The sequence below is a fragment of the Lagopus leucura genome, unplaced genomic scaffold (assembly GCF_019238085.1).
Source record: "Lagopus leucura isolate 7727_CA_CO unplaced genomic scaffold, USGS_WTPT01 Super-Scaffold_100036, whole genome shotgun sequence".
NCBI lineage: Eukaryota > Metazoa > Chordata > Aves > Galliformes > Phasianidae > Lagopus > Lagopus leucura.
In genome coordinates this window covers 2,093,115-2,110,080 of record NW_024962285.1, presented here as the reverse complement: position 1 = coordinate 2,110,080, position 16,966 = coordinate 2,093,115, and the positions used below count along the sequence as shown (strand labels likewise).

The following is a 16,966-nucleotide window of genomic DNA, read 5'->3' as shown; positions in this document are numbered from 1 at the left end:
CACAATGCAATAATCACTCCACAGTTGGTGGTCTACTTACTGCACTGGAAACTGCAAAACCCAATAAATAACAAAACAGGTGGAGGATGAAAGTCATCACTGATGCACAGCAGGAGAAATACATGCTCTGTTTGGTTAGTTTAATGATACTTCTGAAACGTACTTCTATAATGGCATGGCAGCCTGAAGGATCAGATGCTGTTACTACATTCAAAAGGTGTATCTGCCTCGAAGTCTGACTGAGTTTTGATTAGAAGCAGCTACAGCACAGGGAACCTACCCTTCAGCAAGTATGCCTCTGCCATTCTCATATCAAAAGAATCACTTGTGATCAAATGAAGTCATCATAAGCCATTTTCTTAGCTTTTCAGCTTTTGTTTGGATTTGCCTCCTACAAGCCAAGTTCCCTTCTACAGCCAGATAGTTAATCTTTTCTGCTCTGATGTCTTCATTATTTGGATACCACTGCTCTAACCACTTGTTTCCATGAACGTATACCTGTGCAACAGTTGCACTCTATTGTAACAGAAAGCTGCTAATTAAACCTAACTAAAGAAAAATGCAGATAGCATGTCAGAAGGATGATCAGGGGATCTAGAAAGACCGTGTAAACTTGTTCTAGTACTTTTCAGCACAATACGTTCAACACAATTCAAATATCAGTTCATGGCTCTCTGGTACATTTTGCTACTTCTTTTTTTCCAAAACTTGTGATCCAGCACAATACTGCATTATTAGCAGAAAATAAAACATCAGTATAAACGCCTCTAATAGCTAAATCAAAAATCAAGAGCCCATTAAACCCCTGAAGGCATGAAATGGGCAAAATCATAAAAGGATGCATTGTATATAAAGTCCAGTCCAGGACACACTTTAAAGCTACTCAGAGTCTCTGAAAAGCAAAAGTACCTTTACCAGGAAACTGCAAAGAAAGCTGTTCCTTCAGTAGCTCTTTCATGTGCTTCACTTCAATAAGTGAAACAAAACAAAACAAAACAAAAACAAACAAACAAAATCACAGAAACAGACTATTTTGAAACTAAACTATAGATTTCCATTATCTAAATACTTCGAGTCACTACCAAGATGCATTGCTTAATTCATATTTGTAAGAGAATAATTCTGTGTTGTATCAAGATTCCCTCCTGAAACAGTTTGTGCCACACCAAGCAGACCTCCAAATTTAATGGGATTATCCAAATGAAGAAAGATGTCTTGTGTATATGAAAACCACGGAAGTCAAGCATGTTTTCAGAAGTCACCGTAATTGGGATGAACTGGTACCTCAGCTCTCTGATTTTAAAGGAAAAATTACTGTGTTAAAAACATGATTGCTTCCTCTTGTAGACCATTTGCTGCACTAAGATGGTAGCTGACCTCTTGCATCTTTACTCACCTCTGCAGGATGCTGAATTATATACAAGCAGGTGGAGATTTTCAGTGGATGTATCGGCAGGAATGGACACAAACACACCTTCTGAGGGCGGCTACACGACAGAATAGAGGGGAAAACAATAAAATTAATCAGCAGTGGCATAAATATATTGCACCAACCCTTACCCTGCCCCAAAAGGGCCACTAAGGACTCCCCCCTCATGAAACAGTACGTTGAAACATGATAAAAAATTCTGAGATCTCTGCTGCTTTTAAAACAGAAAGAAAAGAAGGTTTTCATTCAAACTGAATTTTGAAAACGTTGTTCAGACATCTTCTGTGGTCTGGTTAGCATTAAAGCACTTTCATAACCCTTTCATCACCTTCAGGAGGAGCAACCATACCCCAATTATATGAACTTGTTACTGCATTTTATACCAAGTTACTGTTTCAAGTTAGACAGAATGCTGTAACAGAGTATATAATTTAGTTGAAGGACTATTCATAGTATAATATTCATAATATCTTAAGGTATACTCACAACAAACCCCAAATACGCTGTATATCAAGTTTTTATCATTTCATTCGTTCTGAAACACACAGCAGACAAGAAGTATGAAAACAAACAGCACCATGCATTTCAAGTTGAAGTCTAATTGAAGTCTGAAAAACTAGCACAACTATTGGATGTTTTTTGGTGCATTGCATGCATCGTTAGAATTTTTAACGGGAGAATCGTATTCAAATAAATTAGCCTACATATATTTGGCATTAAACTAATATGCTGAATAGTCAGGAATAAACAGAATCAAAGAATTAAGCTTAAAGCTGCACAGAATCACTGAAGTTGTTACAGCATACACAGAGCAATTACTGGAAAAACAACGGACTTCCTTAACGCTGATCTGATTATCATTACTCACAATTCACTTTGCCTGCAAAACAAACCCTCCAAGATGAAGAAAATAAAGTTGGGATTTTCAGCTGAATCCAAGCAACTCCAAGCACACCTCGACCTGCAGCCTCCTCCTGATTTTTGTCGTTAGCAGTTTTTGTGTTGATCACACACGAGACAACGTAAGAAGCCACTGCAGCAGATGTGCTGTGTTGAAGTTAATCCTCAGGTCCAGGCCAAGCCCGTGGCCAGCCCCACTGACACCGCAATGCTTGCCCACAAGAGCACTCCACTAAGCAAGCTAAGTGATCTAAGCCAGCATAACTGTTCTTTACTCAGACCATCTTAAAATAAAACATTAGCTCTTACCTGTAAATGGCAACGCAGTAAAAAAGGCAATAACAGTGGATAAATTGGCCTTTAACAGCTTGCAGGCTGCGTTAATTTAAGATCCCTGCCTCTTTCTAGCCCTAACTACTGCCATAGAAAGATTACTTTCCCTTGCCAAGGGGAACCAGTTAAAAGTTATCTAACAATAGCCACAATCTGAACTGAGCATGATGGAGGAGGGGAAGAAATTCCTACTGATCAAAGAAATTATTTTAAAATATTTATACTAAAAAGCTCATGAACAAAAAATAAAATGACAAAATGGAATTATTCCCATATGCTCTTCCAATATAATGCTCCAAAAACCCGCCTTCTTTCTTTCCTTCCCATTTCTAGAGCTGGCATTTTCCTCTTGACACGCCTCCATATATGTGGAACATTCTGGGGTATCAGTTAATTACTAAAGGCTTTGAAACAAAAATGAAGAGCTCACCAACTTCAGCATTCAGTGGGGTCTAGCAATGGCCTTCACTCTGAGCCACAAGAAACCAACCCAGCTTCCAGATCTGATGAGATCAGAGGATCTCCAATACTGTGACAGCGCCTTTCTTCCAAATTTTAATCTTCTCATGTAGATAATTTAAACAAACACATCTGCAAACAGTTTCTTAACAACCTGGAGGCAGCAGACACTCCCACGGGCTTTTTGATGCCTGCACCCAGGGCGCTAAATAAAAGCTCATCCTCTTTTGATCAACATATTCACTCGTTTCCCACAAAGTGAGATCCCTTAGCTTCTCCTCATTACTGAAACGAAACCACCCCATGCCTGGTTTCATTAGCAAAAGAATTCTCCCCACGACTGTATTTTCTTTTGAGGAGAGATTAGGATGTGAAAATCTACTACATAAAGGTACCAAAATAGTCAACTGGCAGCTCTGATACAAAGAGCTGCATTGTTCCCTAGCTTTTATTAGCAGGCAGAAACAGTTTCTGATGGTTTCTGACCTCAGGGCATTTACTATTACAAAGTTGGACAGATATAATTTACTTGTTTTCAAGTCTCCAAGTTTCCCTTTTTCTGGTGTATGTTCTTTGTATTTTCCGTGGCTGGCTCATGTTCTTCATGGGTTGTTTTTTAGCATTATTAATGTTGTAAAAAAGGTTCTAAATCATCACAGAATCAACTATACTTTGATTTGTAGGGAGCAGAGCACACACAATTACAAACAGAATGCTTTCCAGTATAACTTAATGGCATACATGTGCATATACATTACTTTTAAGTACTCAATTAGGCGCCCAATTATGTTGAATGGGTAGGGTACTTTTACAACCCCATCCTAGGAGCACAAAGACTTATTTCTGTACTCTCACCTTGGCATGTAATGGTTATCGTGCTGAGACAAAAAAAATAAAAAATACAACACGCACTTTATCCCTACACGAAATGTATGTTATGAGTTTATACCAGTAATCATTTAGGAAACAGTTCCGAACAGGAGAAGTCCCGTCCCACTACCACAAAAGCTGCCTTCACTCTCAGAAAGGCCACCCAGGCTGAAAAGGCTTTTTGTGCTTTTTTTTTCTGTTGAAAGCATGTGCTCTGTCATGTGCAATGTATGGCACTGATGTTACAGAAGAGCAGGGGCAGAGCACCAGGAGACTCAGTTAATGACAACTATAAGTTTTCATTCATTTCTGGAAATGAAAGCAATCTGCACCGGACTCCAGGCAAAATAGCAGTATTGAGAATATTATGGAAAAGCCCAGGGGTAGGAAGAGGAATTCGAAGGAGAACAATTTTTATGGTAATATTCACCTGTAAGCAATCTCACTATAGCTCAAAGCTGTCCAACATCTTTCTACCTGTTTTTCAGCATTTCTCGTTTAAAAACTCATGACAAAGCAACCAGACATACTGGCAGGACTCAAAAATTATTCTGTCTTCATATACAACAAAAAATCATGCGCTGTGCTCTCACTGCTTTCCTTTCATTCTTTACATTTAAATTATGATGTTCTGCTTCAAAATAATGTGGTCTGTTTTCCCAGCAAAAACTGAAACAAGACAACGGGCTGCGCATTGTGATGACCAGTTTCCGGGCAGTGGTAGTCTAGAAGTGAATATCACAGAATCATAGCATCATTATGGTTGGGAAAGACTTCTAAGAACATCTAGTGCAATCATTAACCACCACTGCCCACAAATCAGTGTCACCAAATGTGTGCCTCATCTCCATGTTTCAGTGGCTTTCAACACGGTCTTCAAAGTCTTCTTCAAGGCTTACCTGAGGAGTAGCAAATATAGCTGGTCTTCAGCTGTAATGTTGTTCATTACACTTGATTGATTAAGTGGTCACATGTTAAAAGTCAAGGTAATTGTGCATGCTGTTGACTTGTATCTGTAGTTGACAATTTGTGAAGGCAGTACTGAAAAACACCTTTGATTTAGGCTTTCCACAATTCAGTTTTAACACAATTTGGTACTTCAAGGAAGGTAAGCAGAAAGAAACCCTTCAATTACCACTAAGATGGTTGCTGTGAGTGGAGTGGCTATGAGGTTTCTTATCTGGAGGATTACAGTACTTTATTTTTATTTTTCAACGTTCTGCCTGTGGAACATCATTCCTGAATTCATAAGAAGAAATACTAAGGAAGAATTTACTGCAATAGAAAAACATGAGGGTGAGAGCTGTCTTAGCACACGTCACACACAGACAAGCAGCATAGAGTGTGCATCCATGGATGTATCCTCATGCTTCCAGCAGTGAGTGCAGTGGTTCTCTTGGGACTAATCTTCATCTGTGCCAAGAATGCAAGGACAAATTCACAACAGCTACAGGTCTGCCAGTCCTCCTCTCCTTTCCCAGCCAGGACGGTGGGAGTTTGCACAGACTGAAACCCAAACATCTGCCATCTGGCACCTCTTTTAGGCTGCTTTCCCATCCGCTGGCTCCACCAAAATTACAACACAGACATAAACGCTGCTGATTGGAGTGAGGCTATGAAATACACTGTGAACAGAAACAAGAGGAAGATACAAGAGAAACAGAAAGCATATCTTCCAACTGGCTAACTTTTGATTTCCACTCAATTGCTGAGTGGCCAAGCAACCATGCCTCTGCCACACACTGGGCTTCACCCAAGTGAATAGGGTGGTAACTGAGACACAGGTGAGAGGGCAGCAGGTTTCTACAGCTTACAGTGTTTGAGAAGCATAATGCAACAAAGACTGAGGACAGTGATCGTATCTCACATTCCTAGGTGATTATGTGAACTAATGAAAGCAAAAGCATTTACAGGATGGGAGAAGCAGAGACGCCTCTAGTGAGCTCTGTGAACAACAGCTGGAAACAAAAGGATACCAAACGTGGGTAGGAGAGTTCACATTTCATTTCTGGAGGCTGAAAATGGGAGAGTTAAACTCCCAAAAGCAGAGACAAGCACATCTGGTCCAAGAGAAGAGGGACATAAATATGTTTGTTCCCATAGCTCAGTCGAGTGCAGGTAAATGGCATCTAGCCCTGGTGTTACTTTCTACTGCCAGGGGCCCTACTGCAGTATCAGGGTCAACTCTTCACTAAAAAAGTAGGAAGAAGTACAATTTTTAAATGCCAGGGTTTCTTCCCTGTGATAACACTGTACAAATGCAATGCCACGCTGGTACACGAAAAAGTCTGATCAATAAAAACACTTATCAAAGAGCTTCATGGACAGAGATTTTACCCTGTGCATATTATAAAAGTAAAAAGAAGTCAGATCATATGCCAGTCGAGTCTGGCAGTAGCAGTGCCACTCAAGCCAGATTTTTCAGCTTGGTGTCCTTAGGCAAGGAAATCAAACAGCAGGTACTTTGTGTTACAACCAGCTTTACTTCTCTGTACTGTTTTATAGCTTAGTGGCTTCTTGACCTGCTGCAGTACATGTCTTTCAGATCGTTTTTTTATGTTCAGTTCTAGTGAAGAAATTAAGGTAACGGATGGCCAGGTTAAAGCAGAACTGCCTAGTATATAATGCCGCTGCAGCTAAGTAGAAAAGACAACAGCTTCAGTTTCAGTGAAATAAATGCTCAGTGCTTCCCTCCTTTTTCACATACACGTCTCTAGGAAGAGTGGTTAATACCACACAGCTGGAGACTGCAAAATCCTGCATGCACAAAGTTCAGAGTCTGTGCATCTTCAATTAAAAAATCAGAGCAGAGAAATTAAAGGAAGGTTTGAGATGACAATTTTAAGAACCTCCACTTGAAAATCTTTTTTTCTTCTTTTTTTAATAAGCTTTTTGCGTTCCCATTTTGGAAATAGTTTAACGCACCACCCAGAGTTTTCAGATGCAGGCACTTTCTTTTTTTTGGTGGCATTGATTCTAATGCGGGTCTTTGGTTGGATCAACCCAAGGTATATTGATTTCTGACTATATACAAGGGCTTATCTGAAAGTAATGTCTCCTATTTTATTACGTTGACCCAACACATCAGAGGCCAACATAACGTTAGTGGTATGGCAATAGAGGTTGAACCTCACTGACAATATCCCATTACATTTTTTTGCCATGCAACAGATGGCAGCAGAGGGGCAGTCTGACAAGGTTGCATCTGACATGGATGTGCCTATGAAGCAAAGGTGTGCGAATTCCTCAGTGTGCAAAAAAAGGCACCCACTGCCATTCATTAACGCTTGCTGAGCATTTATAGAGAACAAACAGTGGATGTGAGCACAGTAAGGCAGTTGGTGGAGTGTTTCAGCAGTGGTGACAGCACCAGTGGGTCACCTCTGCTGGTGCAGATGTTTACAAGAGAGGCTCTTGTTCCTAACATGAGAAAATGCAAAACTAACGGTGGTGACTGTGTGGAAAAATAGCATTTTGTAGCTGACAATTTGCTCCATCAAACACTGTTATTGTACTCTTTGCATCTGTTGTAGTTTCCATGGAAATAAATAGGATGCACTACTTTCAGTGCAACCTGAGAAGAAAGGATATAAGAAAATAGGTTTTTTTTATGATAAGGGCAGTGAACCAGTGGAACAGATTGCCCAGAGAGGTGGCAGATGCTCCATCCCTGGAGACACTCATGGTTAGGCTGGACCAGCCTCTGAGCACCATGACTGAGCTGTGGGTGTCCCTGCTCAGTGCAGAGGAGTTGGACTGGATGACCTTTAGAGTCCCAACACAAACAATTCTGCAATTCTATACAAGATTTCAGCTGCCTCCAGCACTGCAAAGCTGAAGCTCTTTAAACCTGCTATGCTATGTGAAGCTAAATTACTGAAAAGCTTCACCTATTGTTATTTTGTGGTTGCTTTTTTGACTAAAAAGAAATTATTACAACTTCTCATTATGTGCAACCTTGCAGGAATCTATGCAAGAGTAAACACTTCTAGCAAATGTTTCTGGTTTTTCCAAGTCTTTCATGAAGATTTTCAGCTTTCTTCCACAGTCAGTTTTCCTAGGGCAGTTCTACAACATTCTCTTGTTCCAAAAGCATCAGACCATGTGATTAATACAACTGACTTTTACAGTAATTTAACCACATATGTGACAGCTATTTCCATATTTGAAATTCAGGTCCACCTATGTAACACCACCTTATTTAATACAATATTTTAGGGACAGACAGTAAGGACAGACCCTTTTGGCATTTATTTACTCTGTTTGTAGACAGCAAACTATGCCTGAATCCTGGCTTGAAACAAAGCAGATGTAAAAGCAGAGTTACATGGTCACTCTCACACCAAGTAACCTCAGGGGTGAACTCTGCCACTGACCTAAAGTGAAAGCAGACTCAGAACACACACATCATTTGGACATCAATTAAAAGAAGAGCTAAGTATTTATATTTCCCAATCCACTTCACAATGCCATATCTCATCACCTGATTCTTCTACTCACACAGAACTATGAATGTAAGCATTTTTCCTCTCACAAATAACTAGAAAAGCAATGAAATCAAATTATAATCTATTTAAGTAAAACAAATGAACACATAACAGAAAGCCTGTGCCGACGTACAGATAGCACAAAAAGAAAAGTGGATGCCTTCTAACAAGCAAAACTACGTCTTTAAATAGTAAATATTCATATTAGAAAGAAAACCCACCATTCTCTGCAATCTACCTGTAAGTGAACATGAGCTTGAAAAAAAAACACGGTTAACATAGTTCTAGGAGATGGTTAAATACTAAACAAAATCTTCAATCTTGGCATAACTATTCACTTCAGTTATAGATGGTAGAAAAACTGAGCTTTGTTGTCAGAGAGCTTGAGAACAACTCAGAGTCCTAATATGACATGAAAAAGGCAGTGCGGGGCAGATGAACGTCCTGCTCAGCGCCTACCGACGGCTCAGAGCTGCAGGAGCACTGCAAATGCAATGCTACACTCTAGTGTCCCTTTTGTAAACAGCAGGCAGCTCTGGTGAACTTTCACTTCAGTTTTGAATCCACAATCTCCTTCATAAACGTTATTTTAAAAAGCCAGTTTCCCAGTGTCATGCAACAAATAATGTATTTTAAGATAATGCACCTGTTACTAAAAAGTGAACAGTTATTAGATTTCATCAATACGATGTTGTGTTTTTTTGCTGAATACTTGGCATTTTATTTCTATTAGACATCATTAAGTTACTCTTAAGCTTTCAGGGATACTTGAGATGCTGTTTTTAAGGTACACAGCCAATTATACATTTGCTTTGAAGTACTTGATTATAGAATCAAAGCATATCCAATAATATTCCATTCTGATTGAAACAGCTAGAAGTCCAACACAAAAACTAACCTTTCTTCCACAATTTGGAAACACAGCTTGTATAATTAACGTAGTTGGTTTAGCAAGTGTGCTCAGAAAAGCTAACAAGAAGACAGCAGCCAGGTACTTCATGGAAACACTGACAGGAACAATTTGCACTGTAACAGTACGATTTTATGCTGAGAAAATTAGCAATGCCCGTTCTGAGAGGCCGCAGGTGTGAGCTCACACAGAGCACAACTCTACAAAGCTATAAACAGACTCCAAGTAACTCAGACTGCAGGGACCTTCTGAACGTCATCTGCCCTGGCTTCCCACCCAAAGCAGGAGTAATTCCTAACGCCCTAAGCAAGCTGAACCAAGCACTTCCACGGACTGAAGCTTTATGGCTATATTATACCAAACTGACTGCTCCAGCACTACATCACCATCACTGTGAGTTAATTTCATGATGAAGTTCATGTCTACATCCTGTTGAAACACTGCTGGCTCCCAGTCAAGCTGCTGACCATCTAGGCGTCCTGCTCTTTGTTGCAGAGTGGTTCCTTATTGCGGTTTAACCCAGCAGGTAGCTAAACAACACACAGCTGAGATGGGAGATAATTAGAGAAAAGACAAAGTAGTACTTAGGTTGAGATAAAAACTATTTACTAAGATAAAGAAAAGGCGTAGGGAAAAAGAATGATAGTTACAATAATAATATCTATATTTATTTATACTTAGATGCAAATAAATATATACAGACCAAGTGATGCACAATCTTCAGGCAAGAGTAACTAACCTAACAGGGGAGGTGGTGGTGTGGCAGTAGAGGTTGAACTTTCCCATCAATCTTCTGCTAAATTTTGCCAACAAGAATCCCCAGTTAACGGTGGTGACTCTAATTGTGCTGAAAAATAATGTTTTGTAGCTGCTCTGTCAAACAATATTACTGCACTCTTTGTTGCTGTTGCAGTTTCCATGGATATAAACACAAGGCATTACTTTCAGACTGGCCTACATAGATATTTACCCATGCTGCATTGGCTGCTTATTCTTCACATATTAATGTTTTCAAATCAACTTCACACACTCAGACTCAAAGTTCAAAAGAAGTTATATGCAAGTCCCCAAGAGAAACGGCACATCTGGATTTAATTGCTCATCTCTTTGGCATTTTAATGAAGAAATTCCCATTACTGAATACAATTAACATGCATTTACATTAGAAATAGCAAAACACCAGCCAACTGTAATGATTTTACAGGCTAAAACCTCCACCTAACGAAAACTCCCATTCATCAAGCTTCTAAATCAAGTTCTATTAAACATTGAGGAAAAACTTCATGGGACTATTCTCAAAATACCTAAGTGTACTTAAGTACCAAGAAAACAAAATTTCACACATTACAAAACTGAACAGGACCACCACTGCTGCACCACACAAGCAATGTCACAAGAAATACCAACCTACCCATTTTGAGCGCTCTTGTTCATAAAGTGCCATTCCTGATTTACGATTTCCTAGGAGTTATGGACATAACGATAGAATGGTTTGGGTTGGAAGTGACCTTTAAGATCACCTAGTTCCAACTCCCTGCTGTAGGCAGGGACACTTCCTGCAGGTTGCTCACAGCCCTACCCAGCCTGGCCTTAAAGCCTTCCCTGCTTCCAAGGAAGGGGCATCCACAGCCTCACTGGACAACTTGTTCCAGTATCTCACCACCTTCACAGGAAAGAATTTCTTCCTAAATATCTAATCTAAATCTACCTTCTTCCTATTTAAAACCATTTCCATTCATCCTGTCACTACATGTCCTTATAAAAAGCCCCTTAGCTTTCCTGTAAGCCCCTGTAGGTACTGGCAGGATGCTACAAGATCTCCTTGGAGTCTTCTCTTCTCCAGGCTGAAGAGACCCAGCTCCTTCAGTCTGCTCTTGTAGAGGAGGAGGTCCAGCTCTCTGACCTTCTTCATGGCCCTTGTCTGACCTGCTCCCAGCTCCATGTCCTTCGTGTGTTGGGGCCCTACAGCTGGACTCAGTATTGCAGGTGGGATCTCACAAGAGCAGAGCAGAGGGGCTGAATCACCTCCCTCAACCTCCTGGTCACTCTTCTCTTGATGCAACCCAGGATACGGTTCTTGGTCTTCTTGTCCACAAGTGCACATTGCTGGCTCATGCTAAGTCTTTCATCAACTGACTCTCACAAATCCTTCTCATCAGAGCTGCACTCAAGCTATTCTCCACCCAACCTGTACCTGTGCCCCCATCCAGGTGCAGGACCTTGCACTCGGCCCTGCTCAGCTTCATGAGGTCCACCTCCCAAGCCTGCCCAGGCTGCAGATGGCATCCCTTCCCTCTAGTATGTCAATCCAGACATTCTTAGAAGAAGCACTGGAACTCAGTCTGCGAAGCTACAGATACCCATTATCCAGAGAATATCTACTTGCAAATATCTACAGCATCAAACACTGCAGCTTCCACCAGATGCCTCTGCTGCTAGATGTCTCACTTTTGCTACTATTCTCCTGCTATTGAGGCTAACTCTCATTATCCATCCAATCTCTAAGATCTGAAAGCAGTTACTAACAGCTTTCCCTGTCACCCAAGCAAGAAGTACTCAAAGACAAAAAAACAAGTTTCTCTGATGGTCAACCAAATAAAAAATGTTTTAGAGCTCCTTGGCTGCAGTTATACTGAGCCTAACTACTTTTCAATATAAATGTTCACCATATCAGTTTTTCTATTCTAGTATTTCTTTCTTCAATGAAATTTTTTACATCAGCATGTTTACCGACTTTATTTAAAAGCAACTAAGAAGGCAATAAGTTTTCCCAGGTCTGAAAAAAAAAAAGAAGAAGAAAAAAAGCTTGCGTACTAAGCATTCATTGACAAATATAGTTCAATGTTAAGTTTTACAGTATTTTAAACTTTAATGTCCATAAATGTTATGTCAAGCTGGTAACCACTGTAACAGTGGGCATCATCATAGCATCAGTCTTCTACCACTCCTTCAGTAGCGCCCCCCTACTGAAGGCTTAAAAACTTTTTTTTTAGATACCTAAATAAAACTTCGAAGTTCTGACATTTCTTCTGAAATATCTTTGATAAAAAATTTACTAGGTCAGGAAAAGAATCCAGCCTTAGTAGCTGCCGTTTTAGCATGCATTCAAAGCACTGCTAGAAAGGCTACCATCTGAAATAAATATCTCATTTTCCTCCTATGTTTTTTTTTTTTTTAAAAGTAACATTCAACTTTAGAGTATAAATCATATCATATAAATCATTCTACTACTGATGACTCAGAAAAGCCACAAAACACAGGACTTCATCTATTTCTGGATGCTCGCAAGAAGACAAGTGAATCAAAACCTGTTACAGACAGTTGTGACAGTTAATAGCTTTAGAAACTGGGTAAAATAACTTAAAAATAAACGTGACAGAAATTATGGACATAATTGGTATATTTCACAAATGATATAAAGAAAGACAGAGGAAAAAGAAGTCAAAGCCAAAGGTAAGTTATACTTGCAGTAACAACATAGCCAAGTACCAGGCTGACATCCAGGAAGGATGATTTGTTCCAAGCAAAAAACATCACAGAATATGACAAAAAACATGTCAGCAGAGTCATGCAAACGTATGATCCAAGCTAAAGCTATAAAATGGGCAAGGGAAATATAAATTATATGAATATAATGCAGACATTATTTGACTTTAAAAATTAGGAAGTGACAAACCAGTGCACTGCAAGGAGAGGAGAGATGATGGAATTAAATACAGAATTACAGTCACTGAAAGTAGAAAAGAGAGCAACATCACCTTCCTTAAACTGAAGGAGAAGTGCAGAAGTGAAAGGCAGGCAAAAAAAAAAAAAACCTACAGATGGAACGAGTCAGATTATCCTGATAATTCATTCTTAGGAAAGAGAGAGGAAAATAAAAATTAAAAAAAAAAAAAAGGAAAAAAGAGATTGTAGGCCTATCAACTCAAGCAAGAATAAAGTAAGGTTTAAGCTATGCATCTGAAGTGACAGGAGAGCTCAGTTTTGCAGAAATGAAAGTTGATTAGTCCAGGGAGGGAAGGGAGAAGACGATGGAACAGAAGAAGAATCTCAATTGACACCAGTCAAAGGACCGAAAGGACAAACGTCAGCTGCAATCGAATGCTATAAGCAGCTCTGGGATTTGCCAGAGCTTGCTTTCTGCAAAAGTAAATACCTTTTCTATTTCAAGAGATGTTTCATATCTCCAGTGAAATTCACCTATGGCAAATTCTCCTCCATAACAATCAAGTAAAATTACAGACTTGGCTGTGCCTAAACCAAGTCTTCGAGTACACAGATAACAGCCTTCAGCTCTCATCTACTTACATAGGCATTACCATATAAAAAGGAAAAAAAAAAAAAAAATATATATATATATATATATATATATATACACACACATAAAAGGTTATTTCTGCTTTGTGTTATATTTACTAAAATCAATAACAATTCTTGTAAAGGAACCACTTATGGTTTTAGATTCCTGATGATTAAATTGAAGAAGTTTGATCACTGTTAAAACATCTTTGACTTCTCTTTCAATAAACCACCACCCTGAAGGCAAAGTCACAGTTGATGTAATTACAGAGAAATCGGGAAATCAAAGGCACTGGAGTTGCTTTAATTAACAAGATTATTCTCTGCTGCAGGTCTCATCTCTGGTTGTGCTCTTCCTAGCCCTTAGTCATCCATAGTCAAAAGGACATGGCCAGCCTGACACTTGGTTTTTTTTTGTTGTTTTTTTTTTTAAATGCCAGCAGATCAAAATGGATGTTAACTGAGTTGGTCACGCACAAAGGAAGTGGCCTAAAAAGGTCACTACTCATTAGTCTGTTTAGAATATTACAGCAAATGAACAAGTGCCTCTGAAACTCAGCCAAGCAGAAAGAAGTAGCATTAAAGTCAGTAACATTTTTATTTCATCAACAGCACTGGCAGCAGTCATTACTGCTAATACAGGCCAAAGAAACAGTAGCATGAGGAATTTCTAGAGATACAGTAAATACAAAATTCAGAGTAAAAATATACTGAAACTTCCATTCATGCCACTCTGTGATTCTATTCTATGATTCACATCTCTTTCTTACATTTCTGCTTTTCTGTATCAAATTACACACAAGTCTGAGATGGTTTATTTCTGTAACAACTACAGGAATGAAAAATTATTTTATATTCACAGTAATGAGATGACAAAACTTTGCCAATGCTTCTCGTTTGTTAAGAAATACAACGTGCAGGTAACAAGGCTGTAATTTCTGTAACCACTCCATCACACTTAGCTGTGCTGAAACTAGCTTACAAAGGTGGAATCAGTTCATCATTTTAGGTAACTGTGTGCCCAGATTTGGACTGACCCTAACCCTGTCCCTGCTGGCCGCCCCTCTTTACCAGGATACCATTTGCTTTCCGAGCTGCAGGCACACACTGCTGGCTCACATTCAGTCTTTCATCCACCAGGACCCCCACGTCCTTCTCTGCTAGGTTTTGCTCACAAAGCTCTCCCAGTCTGTACATGTATCTGGCTCCAGGACAGAACCTTGCACTTTGCTATGCTGGACCTGATTAGTTACACACTATCCCACTTTTTCAATTTATCAAAGTCCCTCTGGATGGCATCCCTTCCTTCTGCTGTATCAACTGCACCACCTATCTTGGTGCCATCTGCAAACCTGCTGTAGATGCTAATGCTGCAGTCTTGAGATACTGCCATGTGAAGCCCAATATCATCAAAATATAACCTTTCCCTGAGACTGTGATCTAGAAAGTCCATTTCATGTCTTAACAAGGTTATTTCTAGAGGGTTTTCCTTCATCCCAATTTTAAAAAGTGTTATTAATTGCAAATGTATAACTATGATAAATACTTTCAATAAAATCACTATAGTTTTATTTAAAATATTTATTGTATTATTACAGATCGCAGGATCTCCCGATCAGGGAGCATGGGGTGAAGCCTTATGTTCAGAGGCCTTGGTCCTCACAGGCAGCATTAACCAAGGGACCCAAAGAGAAGGGAGCAGGGCACAGTATCTATAAGCACCATGTATGGTGTGGAAACTGTGGTGTACTGCTCTGATTTAGGAGTTTTTAATAGTCACTTACAACAAATGCCTTTAATATACCACTCAAGAGCCTGGAATAATGAAATCTATTCAGGACTGCCACCTATCGTGTACTTCTTTATTTGTTTCTTTTTCAATACAAATTTAACAGGAAATGCATGGTATGGCTTCAGAAACACTTTACACTGCAGGCACTTCTTACAAGTTATGAACCATGGGAAAAAACACAAGTTTAGTTACCTAAGCAGTTTATTCAAGCAGTGATAAGAAATCAATGCTTTCAGGGAGTGAAAAATTGCAGTAAACTCAGAGCAGTGAAAATAAATGCCTGGAGCTCCTATCTGAAGAACATCAAAGAAATGAAAGCAATGAAGCAATTTCCATGCACGAGGCATTGCTGAAAGAATTAACACATGCTTATTTTGCTTTCTCTAATATCAGCAATTAGACATTAAGTTCATGTTTACACTTAACTACCTTCCCAACGTGCTATAAAGCAGCTGCATCATTTACTTGTGTGGAAGACAGAACACATTACTTCTTCTCACTCAGTATGTACATAACTTAATTGGACTGTTAATATACATGGAATAGTTATGTAAGAACATTAAATTTTTCCTAGTGTATGAAGGAGTAAATGTATGGAACATTTTTCCTAATGTTCCATAATGTCGTTACTCATCTATCAATCTTCACAAATGAATGCATACATAAACAGTACCCCGATGAAGCACATACAATATTTTAGATACAGGTGAAGAGGGCCATTGGATTAAGGTTCTTCTCATTTTTACTCGGCATACAAACACTATTTCACAGCTCATAGCGTTGCTTAAGGAACGTCCAATCCCTGCAGGCATTCAAGGCCAGGCTGGATGTGGCTCTGGGCAGCCTGGGCTGCTGGTTGGTGACCTGCACACAGCAGGGGGTTGGAACTGGATGCGCACTGTGCTCCTTTGCAAACCAGGCCATGCTGTGATTCTGTTATTAATCATTAATCAAAGCACCTTTGGGTAAAATTAGGATAACATGCAGTGAATTAGTCCTGCATACATCTGGCAGTGTTTGCAGCAAAGATTTTTGCTTGCCCACAGTCCAAGACCAAACAGAGATCACGAAGGACTCTCAATCACTCGTCTCAAAGCTTTTCCTGACAACATTCCTCTGAAGTTCTCCACCCACATTAACAATCTGCAAATACCCAACCCCACAAAGACTGGAGTTCATTCATTTTATCCAGAACGAAAACCGCGCTGCAAAAGGACACCAACTGCACAGCGCTGCCTGCTATCGCAGCGAAATTACGAAACACGGAGACAAAACGCACAGCAGCAGCACCGCACAGCGCTGCTCCTCGTGGCTCAGTGTCCCAAGGACGGTGGGTTGACTTATTTCACGGTTCCATGTAAGCAGGAGCTCTCATCACAAACGCCAGCAGCTCCAGGCCGGCTCAGGCGGAAGCAGGGCGCACAGCGGCACACGCCCGGGGCAACGCAACGCAACGCAACGCAACGCAACGCAACGCAACGCAACGC

At 39.9% G+C, this 16,966-nt stretch overlaps 1 protein-coding gene across 1 annotated transcript in view; it reads right to left on the bottom strand.

Moving 5' to 3' along the window:
* The window catches only part of DTWD2 (DTW domain containing 2), a 65,044-nt gene that overhangs the window by 47,804 nt on the left and 274 nt on the right, over positions 1-16,966 (bottom strand). Inside the window, exon 2 of the mRNA XM_042882807.1 lies at positions 1,397-1,487. Within this exon, the coding sequence (XP_042738741.1) occupies positions 1,397-1,487 (91 nt within the window). The remainder of the gene's footprint in view (positions 1-1,396; positions 1,488-16,966) is intronic.